At 42.6% G+C, this 19,764-nt stretch overlaps 2 protein-coding genes across 4 annotated transcripts in view; both read left to right on the top strand.

Moving 5' to 3' along the window:
- The first annotated feature begins 1,999 nt into the window (after positions 1-1,999).
- LOC106610961 (zinc finger FYVE domain-containing protein 21) lies at positions 2,000-12,395 on the top strand. Of its 3 annotated transcripts, XM_014210701.3 has the most exons (8): positions 2,003-2,197; positions 6,019-6,069; positions 7,303-7,471; positions 8,012-8,087; positions 8,289-8,380; positions 8,778-8,831; positions 10,031-10,161; positions 10,281-12,395. In XM_014210701.3, exons 1-8 carry the CDS (start codon positions 2,030-2,032, stop codon positions 10,314-10,316), a joined length of 777 nt encoding a protein of 258 aa, XP_014066176.1. In that variant the 5' UTR covers positions 2,003-2,029; the 3' UTR covers positions 10,317-12,395. The 3 variants fall into 3 exon arrangements, with proteins under 3 accessions (XP_082811806.1, XP_014066176.1, XP_014066178.1); XM_082955680.1 differs by lacking the exon at positions 6,019-6,069 and having other exon boundaries at positions 2,000-2,197; XM_014210703.3 differs by lacking the exon at positions 8,778-8,831.
- A 5,027-nt stretch (positions 12,396-17,422) lies between these two features.
- brf1a (BRF1 general transcription factor IIIB subunit a) overlaps positions 17,423-19,764 on the top strand; it is a 60,261-nt gene continuing 57,919 nt past the window's right edge. Inside the window, exons 1-2 of the mRNA XM_014210704.3 lie at positions 17,423-17,708; positions 18,363-18,572. Of these exons, the coding sequence (XP_014066179.1) occupies positions 18,389-18,572 (184 nt within the window). The 5' untranslated portion in view covers positions 17,423-17,708; positions 18,363-18,388. The remainder of the gene's footprint in view (positions 17,709-18,362; positions 18,573-19,764) is intronic.

Raw genomic sequence — 19,764 nt, 5'->3', positions numbered from 1 at the left:
TCTATCCTACCCTGTCTTTCTAAGGTCTTTCGAAAGCCAAGTTAACAAACAGATTACCGACCATTTCGAATCCCACCGTACCTTCTCCGCTATGCAATCTGGTTTCAGAGCTGGTCATGGGTGCACCTCAGCCACGCTCAAGGTCCTAAACGACATCATAACCGCCATCGATAAGAAACATTACTGTGCAGCCGTATATATCGACCTGGCTTTCGACTCTGTCAATCACCACATTCTTATTGGCAGACTCGACAGCCTTGGTTTCTCAAATGATTGCCTCGCCCGGTTTACCAATTACTTCTCTGATAGAGTTCATTGTGTCAAATCGGAGGGCCTGTTGTCCGGACCTCTGGCAGTCTCTATGGGTGTGCCACAGGGTTCAATTCTCAGGCCGACTCTCTTCTCTGTATACATCAATGATGTTGCTCTTGCTGCTGGTGATTCTCTGATCCACCTCTATGCAGATGACACCATTCTGAATACTTCTGGCCCCTCTTTGGACACTGTGTTAACTAACCTCCAGACGAGCTTCAATGTCATACAACTTTCCTTCCGTGGCCTCCAACTGCTCTTAAACGCAAGTAAAACTAAATGCATGCTCTTCAAACGATCACTGCCTGCACCTGCTCGCCCGTCCAGCATCACTACTCTGGACGGCTCTGACTTAGAATACGTGGACAGCTACAAATACCTGGGTGTCTGGTTAGACTGTAAACTCTCCTTCCAGACTCACTTTAAGCATCTCCAATCCAAAATTAAATCTAGAATCGGCTTCCTATATCGCAACAAAGCATCCTTCACTCGTGCTGCCAAACATACCCTCGTAAAACTGACCATCCTACCGATCCTCGACTTCGGTGATGTCATCTATAAAATAGCCTCCAACACTCTACTCAACAAATTGGATGCAGTCTATCACAGTGCCATCCGTTTTGTCACCAAAGCCCCATACACTACCCATCATTGCGACCTGTACGCTCTCGTTGGCTGGCCCTCGCTTCATACTCGTCGCCAAACCCACTGGCTACAGGTTATCTACAAGTCTCTGCTAGGTAAAGCCCCGCCTTATCTCAGCTCACTGGTCACCATAGCAGCACCCACCTGTAGCACGCGCTCCAGCAGGTATATCTCTCCAGTCACCCCCAAAGCCAATTCCTCCTTTGGTCATCTTTCCTTCCAGTTCTCTGCTGCCAATGACTGGAACGAACTGCAAAAATCACTGAAGCTGGAGACTCATATCTCCCTCACTAGCTTTAAGCACCAGCTGTCAGAGCAGCTCACAGATCACTGCACCTGTATATAGCCCATCTGTAAACAGCCCATCTATCTACCTACCTCATCCCCATACTGTATTTATTTATTTATCTTGCTCCTTTGCACCCCAGTATCTCTACTTGCACATTCATCTTCTGCACATCTACCATTCCAGTGTTTAATTGCTATATTGTAATTACTTCGCTACCATGGCCTATTTATTGCCTTAACTTACCTCATTTTCACTCACTGTATATCGACTTTTTGTTTTCTTTTGTTCTACTGTATTATTGACTGTATGTTTTGTTTATTCCATGTGTAATTCTGTGTTGTTGTATGTGTCGAATTGCTATGCTTTATCTTGGCCAGGTCGCAGTTGCAAATGAGAACTTGTTCTCAACTAGCCTACCTGGTTAAATAAAGGTGAAATAAAAATAAACAAAATAACCCATCTTCCTCTACTTTCTTCACTGCCTCAGCATATGACATCTTCTGCACTACTCTAACCCTGGAAACCTCAACCTGCCTCTCTCGCACGGCTGAACTAATAGTATGTAGTATACTCATTAAGTATGTACTATACAGTATGTTCGTATGGGTATTCGAACACAGTTCGAGTTTGTGTAGATGTTTTTCCTAAAATGTCATGAAAAAATGTGGGTGGGATCAGAAAACCAAAACAACATTGCTTTTCGTTTGCTCTGGTTCATCACATGACATCAGTGAATATACTCCACGCATTTATATTGGACAACGGCTCTGTCCATCAAATACGATGAGTGTTTTTCAGTTTGATCTAAAAAGAGGTTCTGGAAAAATGTCTACAGTGCCTGATGGCAAGAAATTGGTCCGAAGCCCAAGTGGACTTCGCATGGTCCCGGAGAATGGAGCGTTTAACAGCCCTTTTTCCTTAGATGAACCCCAGTGGGTCCCAGACAAAGAGGTAAGAGACTATTGGAGAGGAAATAACAAGATAGCAACGTCGCTCGGACTTGACTCTGTCTGTACGGGACAGTAGCCAGTTAACGTTACTTATCCCACGATTGAATGCCAAAAGGCGAATGATTATTATTATTAAAAAAATATACGTGTGCTTTTTATTTTATTTTTTATAACTGCCTAGCTACTTCATTTGGCATGTGTTGGTTTTTAACAATGTTAAGCAGTTTGCTAGCTGTAAATGTGATGCCCTAAAAACACGCCTCTTCCTTCGATACAACTACGTCGCGAAGTGACTTTTCGTAGGTAAGTTAACTAGGTTAGGAGAGCATTTTCACTAACCCTTTTGCTAACGTACTAGGTTAATTCTCCTAACCTGTTCCGAAAAAAATCCCTTCGGGTCGTAGTTGTATCGAAGTGGCGTGTTCAGCTATAAATACCAAAGAGCTGCCTGTAGTGTTCTAGCTAGCTAGTAAGTTAGACAACATGGAGCCGTCACTACAGTAGTTAGTTAGCTACGTTGTCAATTAGCTAGCTGCTTTGCATCAGGTGCCACCAAAATACAGAACCAAAGATGCCTCAGCAAGTCATTGCAATTCATATGACTGCAAGTTAATTAGAAGTTTTTTTTCTCGCCGTCTCTACGAGATGTCCACATGCATCATGATCTAGCCTGGGCAGCCACCATTGGGCTCGATGTGTACAGCCGGATGAAACACTTGTGCCCACCGGCATCCGGTTCATACATTAAAAAAAATCTGGCTCCAAAGGCTTCGATTTCCTCCTTAACTAGATTTAATGAAGAGAAGGGGAAAATATGCACACTTTATTGACGTTCACCCATGACTGTGTGATTATGCACATCTCCTACTCAATCATGAAGTTTGCAGATGACGCAACAGTGTCTGTTACTGACAACAGTTACTGACAAGACCGCAAACAGGGATTAGGTGAGGGCCCTGGCGGAGTGGTGCCAGGAAAATAACCTCTCCCTCAATGTAAACAAAACGAAGGAGCTGATCGTGGACTTCAGGAGACAGCAGAGGGAGCACCCCCCATCCACATTGAAGGGGCCGTAGTGGAGAAGGGGAAAAGTTCCTTGGCACGCACATCACTGACAATGTGAAATGGTCCATCCACACCGTCAATCATCGCCTCTTCAACTTCAGGAGGCTGAAGAAATTTGGCTTGTCCCCTAAGACCCTCACAAACTTCTACGGATGCACCATTGAGAGCATTCTGTCGGGCTGTATCACTGCCTGGTACGGCAACTGCACTGCACCGTCCGCAACCACAGGGCTCTCTAGAGGGTGGTGCGGTCAGCCCAACACATCACCGGGGGCTGACTGCCTGTCCTCCAGGACATCTACAGCACCCGGTGTCACAGGAAGGCCAAGAATATCATCAAGGACGACACCATTTTGTATACCTCTGGCCCTTCTTTGGACACTGTGTTAACTAACCTCCAGATGAGCTTCAATGCCATACAACTCTCCATCCTTGGCCTCCAACTGCTCTTAAATGCAAGTAAAACTAAATGGATGCTCTTCAACCGATTGCCTTACCTCCCTTATCCTACCTCATTTGCACATGCTGTATATAGATTTTTCTACTGTATTATTGATTGTTTATTCCATGTGTAACTCTGTTGTTGTATGTGTCGAACTGCTTTGCTTTATCTCGGCCAGGTCGCAGTTGCAAATGAAAACTTGTTCTCAACTAGCCTGCCTGGTTAAATAAAAGTGAAATAAAATTTAAAAATAAATAACTAAAAAGGACCTCCGCCACCTGAGCAATACTGTTTTACCCACTTCATATGTATATATTGTATTATTGTCAAGGCTCATCCTATATAACTACTTGTTTTTTATATAGTATACAAATGTTTCTATTCATATAATATCCATAATGTTTATACACGCGATATACACTGAACAAAAAATGTAAACGCAATATGTAAAGTGTTGGTTTCATGAGCTGAAATAAAAGATCCCAGAAATGTTCCAAACGCACAAAGAGCTTATTCTCTAAAATGTTGTGCACACATTTGTTTACAACTCTGTTAGTGAGCATGTCTCCATTTCCAAGATAATCCATCCACCTGACGTGTGGCATATCATCAAGCAGATATTACACAGGTGCAGCTTGTGCAGGGGACAATAAAAGGTCACTAAAATGTGTCGTTTTTTTTCACACAACACAATGCCACAGATGTGTCAAGTTTTGAAAGAGCATGCAATTGGCATGCTGACTGCAGGAATGTCCAAAATAGCTGTTTCCAGATAATTAAATGTGAATTTTGCTATCAGAAGCTGCCTCCTATGTAATTTTAGAGAATTTGTCAGTACTTCCAACCGGCCTCACCACCGCAGACCAGGTGTAACCATGCCAGCCCAGGACCTCCACAGGCCACAATCAACAGCCTGATCAACTCTATGCGAAGGAGATGTTGTGCTGCGTTAGGCAAATAGTAGTCACACCAGATACTGACTGGTTTTCTGATCCACACCCCTACCTTTCTTTTTTAAGTTATCTGTGACCAACAGATGTATATCTATATTCTGAGTCATGAAATCCATAGATTTTCCTTATATGAACTGTATTTAACTCCATAAAATGCAACATTTTCAAAGATGTTACTATTTTTGTTCGGTGTACATATTTCCTTTTAATATTTGGGATTTGCGTGTATTGTTAGGTATTACTGCACTTTTGGAGCTAGGAACATAAGCATTTTGTCACACTTGCGAAATATGTGTATGTGACCAATACATTTTTGGGGGGGGGATTTGATTATCTACTACCATGCTAGTGTCTAATGCGTACGAATTCTACTTCTTGATGTTGCGCCCCGCATTCAGCCAGGGGTAAACAACAGACTGATGGCACCTTAATAGGGGAGGAAGGGCTCATGGTAATGGCTGGAGCGGAATTAATGAAATGCTCCACTCCAGCCATTTATTATGAGCTGTCCTCCCCCAAGCAGCCTCCACTGGTCTGATGCAACCTGACTTGCCTAGTTAACGCAACATCAGAAAGTATCATTCCTAGAATTCCAGTTATTAATTAGCCACTCTGGTATGGTGGTGGAAAAATGTGTTTCATAAAGAAAGTACACTTTTTTTGTTTGTTTCCTAACCCACATTCTCCCCATTTTTAAATCAAGTTGAGGTAATCAAAGCCTTTGCTGCCTAAATGGAGAATGTTTTATGTACAAACCTGTCGCTGGGGACAGTACCTGCTGTGCACATCAAGCCCAGATGATAGTGGAGATCCATAAAGCCCACTAGCGGCTACCCAGGCTAATCATGATTATGACATGGGTCCACTTTGGAAAACACTTGAGTGGGGGATGGCCATGAGTCATAGCTGTGTGTGAACCTTATAGTAAACCTGTCCAGCAGCTTGTCACACCTCACTGCCTCTTCACCCATGTGTTTGAATGGTACACTGATCTTTAAGATGCTGTGACGTGGTTGCATTAAAACAGTCAGTGTTCGGCTAACTTTTACTTAGGTCTCTCTTTATGTATTGTCTCTCTTGTTGTGCTGTCCTATATTTTGGTTTTTATTTTTAATCCCAGCCCCTGTCCCCGCAAGTGGTCTTTTCCCTTCTGGTAGGCCGTCATTGTAAATACGAATTTGTTCTTAACTGACTTTCCTAGTTAAATAAATAAAGTCTGGGTATGTTACTGTAAGCCTTAGGTTTGTGATCATCTTAGTGTAAAGGCGAGGTCTTTTGGTAATCCATCTAAACTGTTTATCAAATTGTTGTGTCCATGTTTGAACTTGAGTGAACCAAAAGTATGTCCTTTTCCTCTTTCAGTGCCCAAGCTGTATGCAGTGTGACAAAAAATATGACTTCCTTACAAGAAAGGTTTGATTTACTATGATCCCGTAATATACATAAGTATGTGGACACTCCTTCAAATTAGTGTATTCGGCTAGTTCAGACACACCTGTATAAAATCGAGCACACAGCCATGCAATCTCCATAGACAAACATTGGCAGTAATATGGCCTTACTGAAGAGCTCAGTGACTTTCAAAGTGGCACGGTCATAGGATTGCCACCTTTCCAACAAGTCAGTTTGTGAAATTTCTGGCCTGCTAGAGCTGCCCCGTTTAACTGTAAGTGCTGTTATTGTGAAGAGGAATGTCTAGGAGCAACAACGGCTCAGTCGTGAAGTGGTAGGCCACACAAGTTCACAGAATGGGATCATCGAGTGCTGAAGCGCGTAGCGCATAAAAATAGTCTGTCCTCTGTTGCAACACTCACTACGGAGTTCTAAACTGCCTCTTGAAGCAACGTTGGCGCAATAACTGTTCATCGGGAGCGTCATGAAATGGGTTTGCCAAGCAGCTGCAAACAAGCCTAAGGTCACAATGCCAAGCGTCGGCTGGAGTGGTGTAAAGCTCGCCGCCACTGGACTATGGAGCAGTGGAACGCGTTCTCTGGAGTGATGAATCAAGTCCGACGAACAAATATGGGTTTGGTGGATGCCAGGAGAACGCTACCTGCCCGACTGCATAGTGCCAACTGTAAAGTTTGGTGGAGGAGGAATAATGCTATAGGGCTGTTTTTCGTGGTTCGGTCTAGGCCCCTTAGTTCCAGTAAAGGGAAATCTTAACACTACAGCATACAATGACATTCTAGACAACTCTGTGCTTCCAACTTTGTGGCAACAGTTTGGTAAAGGCCCTTTCCTGTTTCAGCATGACAATGCCCTTGTGCACAAAGCGAGGTCCATACAGAAATGGTTTTCTGAGATCGGTGTGGAAGAACTTGACTGGCCTGCACAGAGCCCTGACCTCAACCCCATCGAACACCTTTGGGATTAATTTGAACACTGACTGCGAGCCAGGCCTAATCGCCCAACATCAGTGCCCCACCTCATTAATGCCGACCAACTCCATATTAATGCTCGTAATTTCGGAATGAGATGTTCGACGAGCAGGTGTCCACATACTTTTGGTCATGCAGTGTATCATATAACTGTATTTAAATGTTTAACCTGACTTTGAGCTATACTGTTGCTTTTGCCAATAGGATACATAGTTTTGCCTGTTATGACCTCTGCTTCCCTTCCTCTTGTTCTGTTGATGTTCAGCACCACTGTCGGCGGTGTGGCCGGTGTTTCTGTGATAAGTGCTGCAGTAAGAAGGTGGCTCTGCCCAGGATGTGCTTCGTCGACCCAGTCCGGCAGTGTGGCGAGTGCAGCCTGGTCTCCCAGAAGGAAATGGAGTTCTACGACAAACAGCTCAAAGTGCTTATGGGAGGTGAGTTCAAAGGAATGAATCAATTGTGTAAGGAGGATACCCAAACTCATGGATGGATGGATGGTGGTGAGTGAGCAGGGCTAGGTCTGAGGTGATGCTGCCCTGCTCTACCCCCTCCTGGCTAGTGAAGTGTTGGTGCAGACCAGTGTGGTTATAAATAGGCCCCTTCCACTCTGCTTCACTCAGCCAGGCCTGTAATTAAAAATCCATTTGCAGCATGGTGAGCTCCAGGGCAAGGGCCTGCTGCAGTGGCAGGGACCTGGAGAGAAAGCCTTGTAGCATTTTGGATTAATGGGGTCATGTTAGCCAGATAGCATGGTCAAATAATGCTGTATCCTTTGTCTGTCCACGAGAGATTATACTATGTAAACAATCAAATTAAGATAGATTTTACTTCTGGGTTAACCAAGATTAGCCTTAGTACAACATCACCAGTGGACTGGGAGGTATCTACAGTTGGATGGATTCTTATGGAGGGATCTTTGATTGGCATGCTTTTTTTATTTGACTCACTGATAATGACTCGTCTGTCCTACTCAGGTGGTTCTTTTATTGTCACTTTGGGCACCTCAAAGACGTCTGAGACCATGATGTGTCGTCTCTCCAACAACCACAGGTATCGTGAGTGTTTTACATTTTACACAAAGAGAAAGTATCTAGAATGGAGTTATTTAGGTTAATGCTGGAAGGACATATACTGTATCTGTGCTTTGATAGAACCACTTTAGAAAATGTACATTTTCCAGTTGAAAGACTTTCAGTACATCACTGTCTCACCTCTCTTGCTCTCTTTTTATTTATCTCCCTCTCCACTCAGGTATCTTTTCTTTGATGGGGAGAGCCATTTTGAGGTGGAACTGTCTCGGATCTCCAGTATGCAGGTGTTGACGGAGGAGTCCACTCCTGAAGGTAAAGCTCTGGATCAGATGTTCTCTGGTTGTTTGCTCAGCCTGGCTTGATTGCTCTCAGTACAGAGGGCAGTATGATGACAGTACAGCAGCGATACTATGTAGCTCGTTGAATGCTTATTGATTTAAGAGACATGGATTCCTGTGGGTGGAGGAACTAGCTCCATCTCCTCTTTATGACCGGATGTATAATCATAAATCCACAGTAGAATTCTGTTGACTGTGTCTTTTCATTGTATTGATTTGAAACCCCTTAACCCCTTAACTGATCTAACAGCATGGTAAGTATACTGAGGTGGTGGTTGTGCCTGACTGTTTCCTCTGCTTTAATTTTAAAACACTCTCTCCCTCTCTCCCTCTGCCTCTGGGCGGCCTGGCCTTTCTCCTTATGACCTTAGAGAATGACATTCACACTTACACAAGTCTGCTGGACAGTCAGTATATCTCTGAAGGTTAGCGCTTTTATACTCCCTCGCCCCCCACTCACCCTTATTCCTCCCCATCTTAAGTTCACCTGCCCCCAGAGTTTGTGGCCCTGCTTTTGATAAGGATGCCTTTGATATCATTGTACATGCATTTTATATCAGTGGTAGAACAAAGGCGACGTCCTTAAAATCCGTGTCCCGTGCATGCTTCCATGGGGGGGATTGTGTGTAACTAAACACCCAGAGTGAGTCTCATTGCCCCTCTAACTGTGACCAGGCTGGTGTTCATTAGGCAACACCATATCAAAATACTTTATTTGACAGTTTCCATGTGGCACCTTCCTATTTCACTCTGTTTGGGCTGTTTTCTTCCACTTTGTGCCTACTGAACACAACCCAGCTCACAGCTCAAGACATCCAAACATATTCCCTCATTCCTATCAACTTCTTCTGTGAACGTCTGATATGTTGTTTATTTTCTCAAGTCTATAGATTTCTTAGTGATTTATTGCACATGCCAGTCTTTAACAAATAAGCGCTTGCATGTTTTGTCTAATCAATGTTTGTTATTGTGTCCTTTTGAGATATGTTGTAAGGTTACTTTTTTTTTCTCACCAAGGTCATTAGTTTGAACACCAGCCAGGTAGCAGTTTTGGTTTACAAAGTCTGAGCTGAAGCTTTTAGAGTACATCCCAAGATAGTGAGTGTTGTTACTGTACCTTACTTAACAACCTGGTCTTATAGCATTTTGTATTATTCTGTACGAAAATCCGAGACGCTCCATTTAGTATTATATGTTACGTTTCGTATGGTAAATATTTGTGGATGTCCGTCACCCATTTCGTATGATATGTTATGAATTATAATTTGTATTATATTTTACAAATTTGCAAAACGTGCAATATCTTACGAAGTTGCAAAATGTACAATATGTTACGAATTCTAGCTAGGTGGCGAATGTTAGCTTGGGGTTGGGGTTAAGTTTAGGAGATAGGTTAAAGGGTTAGCCAACATGCTAAGTAGCTAAAAAGTAGTCCGTAGTTAAAGTTGCTAAAGTTGTGCGTGATGAGATTTGGGTTGGTAGATGTTTGTGTTATATATTCACCCACCCTGACCAACCACCCTAAGTAACCATCTGTCTTATGTAACCATACGTAACATATTTACATGTACTATGTTACGTCTGGTCTGAGACCAGGCTGTGCTTAACTGTGTGTTGTGTCCAGGGGGAAACTCCAGGGCCAGTGGCATGTTGCTCCACTGCAAACCCACTGGCTCTCAGGACCCCCAGCAGTTACGCATGGAGGCAGCAGACGACAAGAAGACTGCCTCCTCATGGCTGGCTGCTATGCACAAGGTACACCACATTAACAGGCTGGCTTGTGTTTTAAAAGGAAGATTATATTTGATACTACTGGAATTTAAACTTCAGACCTGCCATTACGTACTGTGTATGTTGTCTCTGTTCCCTGACAGGCTGCCAAACTGCTGTATGAAGCTCGGGACCGGTGACTCATTGCTAAGATGCCCAGAGCCTGAGAGTGATGGCACAGACCAAGTGTTTTCTTTCCTACCCTTCCGTCTCACATTCTCTAGATGCTGACAGTGCATTTCAGTCACAATCCATTGAACTATTTGGCCAACCACCCATCTAATGCTGCTATTCTTAATGCTATCATAGACATAAGCCATTTGGCATAACCATTTCCCTTCACGTAACGCTTTTAAGGTCATTTGTTATGTGATCTGTGACATAGTTCAAGTTAAGTTTCTTTGTACATGCTGTCTATACTCTACTTTCAGTGCTGGCAGATTTGGATCCTTATCCCTTCCTTAGGGATCCACAGATTATTCACTGATTCTAGTGGTATATACACACACACACACACACACACACACACACACACACACACACACACACACACACACACACACGTATGTGGACACCCCTTCAAATAAGTGGATTCGGCTATTACATCCACACCCATTACTGACAGGTGTATAAAATCGAGCGCACAGCTATACAATCTCCATAGACAAACATTGGCAGTAGAATGGCCTTACTAAAGAGCCCAGTGACTTTCAACGTGGCACTGTCATAGGATTGCCACCTTTCCAACAAGTCAGTTCGTCAAATTTCTGTCCTGCTAGAGCGGCCCCAGTCAATTGTAAGTGCTGTTGTGAAACGTCTAGGAGCAACAACGGCTCAGCCGCAAAGTGGTAGGCCACACAAGCTCACAGAACTGGACCGCTGAGTGCTGAAGCGCATAAAAATCATCTGTCCTCGGTTGCAACGCTCACTATTGAGTTCCAAACTGCCTCTGGAAGCAACGTCAGAACAAGAACTGTTCACCGGGAGCTTCATTAAATGGGTTTCCGTACAGATCACCATACGCAATGCCAAGCGTCGGCTGGAGTGATGTAAAGCTTGCTACCATTGAACTCTGGAGCAGTGGAAAGCGTTGTCTGGAATGATGAATCACGCTTCACCATCTGGCAGTCCGTTGGACGAATCTGGGTTTGGCAAATGCCAGGAGAACTCTACCTTCCCCAATGCATAGTGCCAGCTGTGAAGTTTGGTTAAGGAGGAATAAAGGTCTGGGGCTGTTTTTCATGGTTCGGGCCCCTTAGTTCCAGTGAAGGGAAATCTTAACACTACAGCATACAATGACATTCTAGACTATTCTGTGCTTCCGACTTTGTGGCAACAGTTTGGGGGAAGGTCCTTTCCTGTTTCAGCATGACAATGCCCTCATGCACAAAGCGAGGTCCATACAGAAATGGTTTGTTGAGATCGGTGTGGAAGAACTTGACTGACCCGCAGAGAGCCCTGACCTCAACCCCATCAAACACCTTTGGGATGAATTGGGACGCCGACTGCGAGCCAGGTCTAATCGCCAAACATCAGTGCCTGACATCACTAATGCTTGTGGCTAAATGGAAGCGAGTTCCCGCAGCAATATTCCAACATCTAGTTGAAAGCCCTCCCAGAAGATTAGAGGCTGTTATAGAAGCAAAGGGGGGACCAACTCCATATTAATGCCTGATTTTGGAATGAGATGTTCGACGAGCAGGTTTCCAAATACGTGCGTGTGCGTGTGTGTGTGTGTGTGTGTGTGTGTGTGTGTGTGTGTGTGTGTGTGTGGTGTGTGTGTGTGTGTGTGTGTGTGTGTGTGTGTGTGTGTGTGTGTGTACACACAGAGTTTATTAAATTCTTTAAATGTAGTCCCATACATAGAAATTTTGTATAAACTATTTTGTTAAATATTCCTATTTTATCACAAAATGCGGTGTATGTACTTTTTACAGCTAAAATATTTAGTATAGTTTTTGTAGCACTTGTGTATATATATATATATATATATAAAAAAAAAAGTTTATTCCTACACTACAAGATGACTTAAACATTTTGTTTTCATGTTGGGTTGCTTTACTTTTTATAAATGAATTACACAGCCACAACACCAACAATCTAACCCTTAATCTAAGGGTACAATATGCTGTTTAATGTAACACTTTTACTTTTCTGTTTTGTTGGCTTATATCCAAGGTATTACGCTTCACATACCAAATAAAATACTTAAGACAGGTTTTCATTTTTGACCAAATATTATTTGTATTATCAAACCAGAGAATTGTGGACATTTAGCCGGAATCTAGAAGGTTGCTGATATTCATTGTTTTAAAACGTTTTTTTATCAGGACTGTTCCCAAGTAGGCTGCACTAATCAATTGTATTAATATGGTAACAGGCATGTTGACATGGTGTTTGCTGGATGTGTTTGTATGATGCATTGTGTAAAAGAAAAAAGCATGCTATGGCTATTCACTTTGAGGTCCTTTGATAGTCCTTGCTTAGTTCACAAGAATGTTGTCTAATGCCCGATGTCCACCAAATGCATATGCGTTTTGTTTTTCCGGAAGTCTAGCCCGCATTTACCATACTTGACACACATGTACTTTGCTTTTCACAGACTCCAACTAGCTAGCTTTTATCTAGTTGTACTTCCGTTTGTACCACCGCACTGTACGAACGAACGAGTTGAAAATATTTACTTCTGCCGGAACTCAGTGGACATGAGGCGTAAGATGCATTACTATCTGAATTCACTCACTTTTGTATTTATCCTTGCCATACGGTTCAGGCTTATTTTGCTGGACATATGCTGGACATATAAACTGTTTCTGCATGATGCAGCAGTATTTGAGATGGCCAGACTCAATTATTTCTGTTATCTACATTCAGTGTTCACTCAAGTTGAAATTGGTAGTTTTGCACTAGATGGCATTGACACATTTAGCAGTTATGGTAAGTACCACTGCTCTTTATGGTCTCCCTTTTTACAGTCACTGTCCTAATAGTAATCCTATTACAATCGCTAATAGTATGTGTCAAGAAATGTCCATTATTTTAACTCAAATTAAATTGTAACTTCTCATAAATTGTATTTACAAATCATGACAATGATTGTTGCATTATTAAATGAAAGGTCAATAATAATTTTAACCCTAGGATGCATAGTAAACATGGCGCCCCAATAATGCACAGGCTGGGTCAAAATTACCCGCTACTGTAATATCTGTTTTATTTATATGGGTCTAAAATATTAGACATTTTGTGAGACATTATTTTGAGTGATTTGGACCTTTTCAATAATAATCGTATTGTTTGAAATGTTTTTAGTTGCTCAACGGTTTGATACACATTTCGATCAAATTTATTGGTTACATATACATGGTTAGAAGATGTTAATGTGAGTGTAGTGAAATACTACACTCGCACGAATTATAATATAAATTCATAACGGCTATTGAAAATAATAGCATTTTTCTTACAATCAATATTAGAGTTTCACATTAAACCTTTTGTGTGAAGAACAAAATAAAACCACCGTAAGCATGTTTTATAATATTTAAAAACATTTTTGAAAATCCAAAGTTCATCAATATAAATGACAACGCTAACAATTGTGAATTTAGAAAACATGAACACTAACAGGAACTGTGTGTGGGATGCTTACTTATGCTTTCTTAGTCCATGCATTTGTTACAAACCACAAGCATATGACTGTGCTCTTTGCAGACAGATGTATTGCACTGAGAACACCAGCAGCTGACTTTCCTATCCTTTTGCGCAAGCTGGCACCTCTTCTGGCCCTGGTTGCTCTGAGTGGTGGTGGCATGGCTCTCTTATCACCTCACATCTTTCCATTGCCTCAGTTCTTCTGTGGAGATGGTTGTCCTTCTGGAAGGTTGTCCCATCTCTGCAGCACTCCCAACAACCAGGCCTTTATGGTAGATTGGCCAGACGGAAGCCACTCCTCAGTAAAAGGCACATGACAGCCCTCTTGGAGTTTGCCAAAACGTACCTAAAGGACTCTCAGACCATGAGAAACAAGATTTTCTGGTCTGATGAAACCAAGATTGAACTCCTTGGTCTGAATGCCAAGCGTCACAGCTGTAGGAAAGCTGCTCATCCACTGTGACACAGTCGCTGGGGATGAACCTTCCTCTACAGTTTGCTAGGAAAAGGTCCCACAAATACCGGAAGGCTGCCAGGTGGTCTGTTGCCTTTCTGAACACTGGTCCTCTTGTCATCAAGAGAGATACTCTATCTAGAGAGTTTATCTGTATTTTTCATAGCTGTCTACATACCACCACATGGCACTAAGACTGCATTCAATGAGCTGTATACCACCATAAGCAAACGGGAAAACGCTCGTTCAGAGACGGCTCTCCTAGTGGCCGGGACTTTAATGCAGGGAAACTTCAATCTGTTTTACCTAATTTCTATCAGTATGTTAAATGTGCAACCAGAGGGGAAAAAAACTTGAGACCAACTTTACTCCACACACATATGCGTACAAAGCTCTCCCTTCCCCCTCATTTGGCAAATTTGACCCTAATTTTATCCTTCTGATTCCTGCTTACAAGCAAAAACTAAAGCAGGAAGCACCAGTGTCAATAAAGTGGTCAGATGAAGCAGATGCTAAGCTACAGGACTGTTTTGCTAGCACAGACAAGGAATATGTTCCGCGATTCTTCCGATGGCATTGAGGAATACACCACATCAGTCACTGGCTTCATCAATAAGTGCTTTGATTTTATTTGAACATCCACACTGAGCTAAAGAGTAGAGCTGCCTCTTTCAAGGAGTGGGACTCTAACACGGAAGCTTATAAGAAATCCCGCTATGCCCTCCAACGAACCATCAAACAGGCAAAGCATCAATATAGAACTAAGATCAAATCGTACTACACAGACGCCGACGCACGTCGGATGTGGCAGGGCTTGCAAACTATTATAGACTGCAAAGGGAAGCACAGCCGAGAGCTGCCCACTGACATGAGCCTACCAGACGAGCTAAATTACTTCTATGCTCGCTTCGAGGCAAGTAACACTGAAACATGCATGAGAGCACCAGCTGTTCCGGGCGACTGTGTATTCACGCTCTCCGCAGCTGATGCGAGTAAGACCTTTTAAACAGGCAAACATTCACAAGGCCGCAGGACCAGACGGATTACCAGAACGAGTACTCTGAGCTTGTGCTGACCAACTGGCAAGTGTCTTCACTGACATTTTCAACCTCTCCCTGTCTGAGTCTGTAATACCATCATGTTTCAAGCAGACCACCATAGTCCCTGTGCCCAAGAACACTAAAGTAACCTGCCTACTGACCCGTAGCACTCACATCTGTAGCCATGAAGTGCTTTGAAAGGCTGGTCATGCCTCACATCAACACCATTATCCCAGAAACTCTAGACCCACTTCCACTAGTACATCACTGGGGCCAAGCTTCCTGCCATCTAGGACCTCTATACCAGGTGGTGTCAGAGGAAGGCCCTAAAAATTGTCAGAGGCTCCAGTCACCCGAGTCATAGATTGTTCTCTCTGCTACCGCAAGGCAAGTGGTACCGGAGCGCCAAGTCTAGGTCCAAGAGGCTTCTACCCCCAAGCTTCTACCCCCAAGCCATAAGACTACTGAACATCAAATCAAATGGTTACCCAGTCTACTTGCAAAAAGAAAGGTCAGTTTGACGATTGCAATGGAGTGAATTCCATAGGAAATTCATACGGGTCATATTTGGCCCACATATGAAAACTTGGGGTAATGATGCAAAAACAATTTTTACTTCAAAAATAATAAATTAAAAAACAAAACTAGGATGTTAGAACATTAAAGACACGTTATTTAAGGAATTCCTGGAATATTAGATGCTGACATTTTTTCTTTTTGGGGGGGGGGGGGGGGGCAATACAGCATATGCATCCTAGGGTTAAAACACCAATTTAAACAGCCCACAGGTAATTTGGACTACAGGTTGAAAGGTCAGAGCAATAGAGAAATGTAAACCACCCTCAAATACATATTTGATTTTTTGGGATCCCATTAGCCGATGCCAATGCCAACAGCAAGTTGTACTGGGGTCGGCACATAATGAAAAAGACTACAGACAAAAGACTTTATAATTGACATACATTTAAAAACATGAACATGTAGTGAGTGTGCATCTATCAGTTACGCATACATGTCAGTACATACACACAAGTAGGTCACATGGGGGAGAGGCGTTGTGTCGTGTTGCTTTATTTGTTTTTTGAAACTAGGTTTGCTGTTCACTTGTGTTATAAGATGGGAGTTCCATGCACTCATGGCTCTGTATAATACTGTACGTTTCCTTGAATTTGTTCTGGACCTGAGGACTGTGGAAAGACCCCTGGTGGCATGTCTGGTGGGGTAAGTGTGTGTGTCAGTGCTGTGTGCAAGTTGACTGCAAACAATTTGGAATTTCCAACACATGAATGTTTCTTATTAAAACAAGAAGTGACGCAGTCAGTCTTTCCTCAGCTCTTAGCAAAGACAGACTCACATGCATAGTATTAAAAGTAGCCCTCTGATTACAATGAAGAGCAAGACTTGTTGCTCTGTTATGGGCCAGCTGCAGTTCTGGGCTCCCGAGTGGCGCAACGGTCTAAGTCACTGCATCTCAGTGCTAGAGGCGTCAGACAACCTGTTTCGAATCCAGGCTGTATCACAACCGGCTGTTATTGGGAGTTCCATAGGGAGGCGCACAATTGGCCCAGCGTCGTCCGGGTTTGACCAGGGTGGGCGGAATTCTAAATAAGAATTTGTTTTTAACTGACTTGCCTAATTAAAGAAAGGTTACATTTTTTATACATTTAAACACTAGATCCCTATGACTAGATAATAATCAATAAAACATATATAAAGCTGGAGCCTGCAAGACTTGATTTGTGGAGTGTGGTGTCTAAAAAGTATATCTTATGTTTAGAATGAGGTTATGATGCCACTGAAAAGAAAGATGTCAAGTCACAAGACAAGGATTTAGGGTAGTGTCTCTTTAAAAATGTCAGTCCATTGCGTTCAGTGATATAACTGTGTACATGGGTCGCTATCATGTGGCGCTAAAAGGGGGTGTTTGTAGTAGCAGTTTGATATTTTTTAGATTTTAGTATTTTTTTCTTCATACACTGGATCAACAAATATCATTACAAGTCACGTACAAGGCAGGAACATTCTCTGGTGATACATTTCTGTAAGAAAGGGATAGAGAATAATCACTACTGGGTGAATCACCCTCGAAAATCAGTTTGGACCAATCCATTTCCCAAGCATGAAAACGCACATGTGGGCTTGGCAATGAGGTTACAAGAAGGATTGCATGCATGGTAGTCTTTAGCTTGTTACCTCATTACAGTAAATCATGTGTGGTTTAGAATCCAAATAACAGTACATTTAAGCTATATACATTGTCTAGTCACTACAACACATTTAAATAGATTTAGCTGACGCGCTGGTTTGGAAATCTACTCGGGAGACTTGCTATCAGCTAAAGTTTGCTAGCCACATCGCTGTCAGCAGCATCGCCTTTGAATTGGCTGGTGCGTATTCATTATCCAGTATTTTCTCAACAATTCATCACCACCTTTTGGAAACCATGTTACCCATTAGGCTACACAGAATTATTTTGAATACCAAAACCTAACCTAGTGGATTGTAGAAAGTTTGCGGTCAGTGGTTCCAACCCTCACGGCTAGTGAAGATTTAAGAAGGGGTCGTAATTTCATTCAGCATCTAGGTACGAGATTAAACATGCGGAACAATCATTGACGGAAATGTCAAGCTCATTGGACCACTACAAGCGCATTTGACAGAAATGACACTTAAATGTACTGCAAACTAGTCAGAAAAATGATCACCAGGCTTTGCCACGTAACGTTAGCTAGGGGTGTAGTGGCGCATTTATACCCCAAGCGTCCAGGGTCAGGTTACAGAAGATTTATGAAAGTGTTAGTTAGGCTAGCTTCACCGGTATCATATTATTGTGATAGTAATTATTTCCAAACGTGATATGCAGTCACTCATGCCGTTTTAGTTTATTTAATTGTTGTGGCAGAAGGTTATGCTTGCTAGGCCACCACCTTTTGGCTGGAAGAATACATGACATGCTGTGTAGATTTTTATGTAGCCAATAAATGCAACTGTTACAAAATGGGATTTTCACAAAAATGTGTCCAATTTCTTCTGTTCCCCAGGCTGAGCAGTGTGAGCAGACTTCACCATGAGTTCAAGAGTGTGTAAGAACTGTGGGGGCACAGACATCGATGTGGACCAGGCCAGAGGCGATGCAGTGTGCGTGGGCTGTGGCTCGGTCCTGGAGGACAACATTATCGTGTCAGAGGTCCAGTTCATGGAGACAGGAGGGGGTGGTTCCTCTGCTGTGGGACAGTTTGTAGCTGGAGATGGTATGTGCAGATGGATTGTAGTTCGGTTATAATGACGAGCTACATTATTCTGAGGTAGCCCATTCATAGATGACAACTACCTTTTAGTGCCTACTGATGACGGTATCTTCTTTTTTAAGAGCCCTGATGCTTGCTCTAAACGTTAACACGCATCGCTCGCGGTACGTTTTGGAAACATAAGGAACATGTCTTTCAAATCAGCACACAAAAATTACTACACACCTTTTATAGGGTTAGTGTTCCCACATGGCCAGATCTCCATGTTACAGCACTTGTTTACGGAAAACAGCCAGTGACCACCTGTGCTAATGCTCTGAAACCCTGTGTGTTAGCTTAACTCTAGAGGAAGTGTAGTTTGTCAACTGGAACCACACACAGCGTATGGATCTGTGCAAATCAGATACAGTAAGCATGTCTTTTTTTGAATTTGAAATATTATTTCTTGCTGATATGAAAGAAGGGTTATATTTCAAAGTGTTTAGCAAGCACTGATTATTGAAGTTTCTAAACGTTAAAACACAGCGTTGGAATTGTAGTTCACACAGAGACAGCCGTGGAACCTTATGGAGAGAAGGGTTTTCGAGAGCTAAGAGACATTACTTATTAGAAGTATAAAAAACTTTTATATCCCTTTTATTCCTGCAGTTTTTCATGACATTAAGTTAGTCACTTGGATTGCAGAATGGTATTTTTGCAGAGTGCATGGCCCTGGCTAGTCTTTCCAGTAGCTGTGCGTGGGTGATATTTCTGAGGAAGCTAAGTCAGTAAGAAAGCCATATTACAACCGTTGTTGTGATATTTGCATTGTTTGCTCTCTAACCCATTCATTCATACGCCACCGTGATATACAATACGGATGTGATGACAAAGACAGTCACATGGTGGAATAAATTCAACTACATGTTTGTTTCATCACAAAACCGAATAGCGACATCTGTCATGTGAAGTCCACAAAGCAAATATTGCATGTTACAAACAGTTATATGACCTGCAGCATGTTCAAGCAAGTTAATGTTTTTGACAGTTTACTAAACAACGTACTGATTTAGAACCACTGAGTTGGCTACTGCAAGTCAGCACAAAGCCAACAGGAGCACTGCAGCCGCTATTCCACCACCATTTCAACTTAAACATTTAAACATCATGAAAACAAGGCTATATATACTTAGTTTAATACACTGAAAACAAACTT

The sequence above is a fragment of the Salmo salar genome, chromosome 09, assembly GCF_965601325.2.
Source record: "Salmo salar chromosome 09, fSalSal1, whole genome shotgun sequence".
In the NCBI taxonomy this organism is placed as follows: domain Eukaryota; kingdom Metazoa; phylum Chordata; class Actinopteri; order Salmoniformes; family Salmonidae; genus Salmo; species Salmo salar.
This window is presented reverse-complemented; position numbering and strand designations above follow the sequence as displayed.

What these genes read in the sequence shown, in the direction of transcription:
- LOC106610961 (XM_014210701.3), top strand. Translation starts at nt 2,030, where the DNA reads ATGAGTGTTTTTCAGTTTGATCTAAAAAGAGGTTCTGGAAAAATGTCT. An exon ending in CGTCTCTCCAACAACCACAG is followed by an intron (nt 8,088 to 8,288) that starts GTATCGTGAGTG and finishes CTCTCCACTCAG; the next exon opens with GTATCTTTTCTTTGATGGGG. An exon ending in CAGTCAGTATATCTCTGAAG is followed by an intron (nt 8,832 to 10,030) that starts GTTAGCGCTTTT and finishes TGTTGTGTCCAG; the next exon opens with GGGGAAACTCCAGGGCCAGT.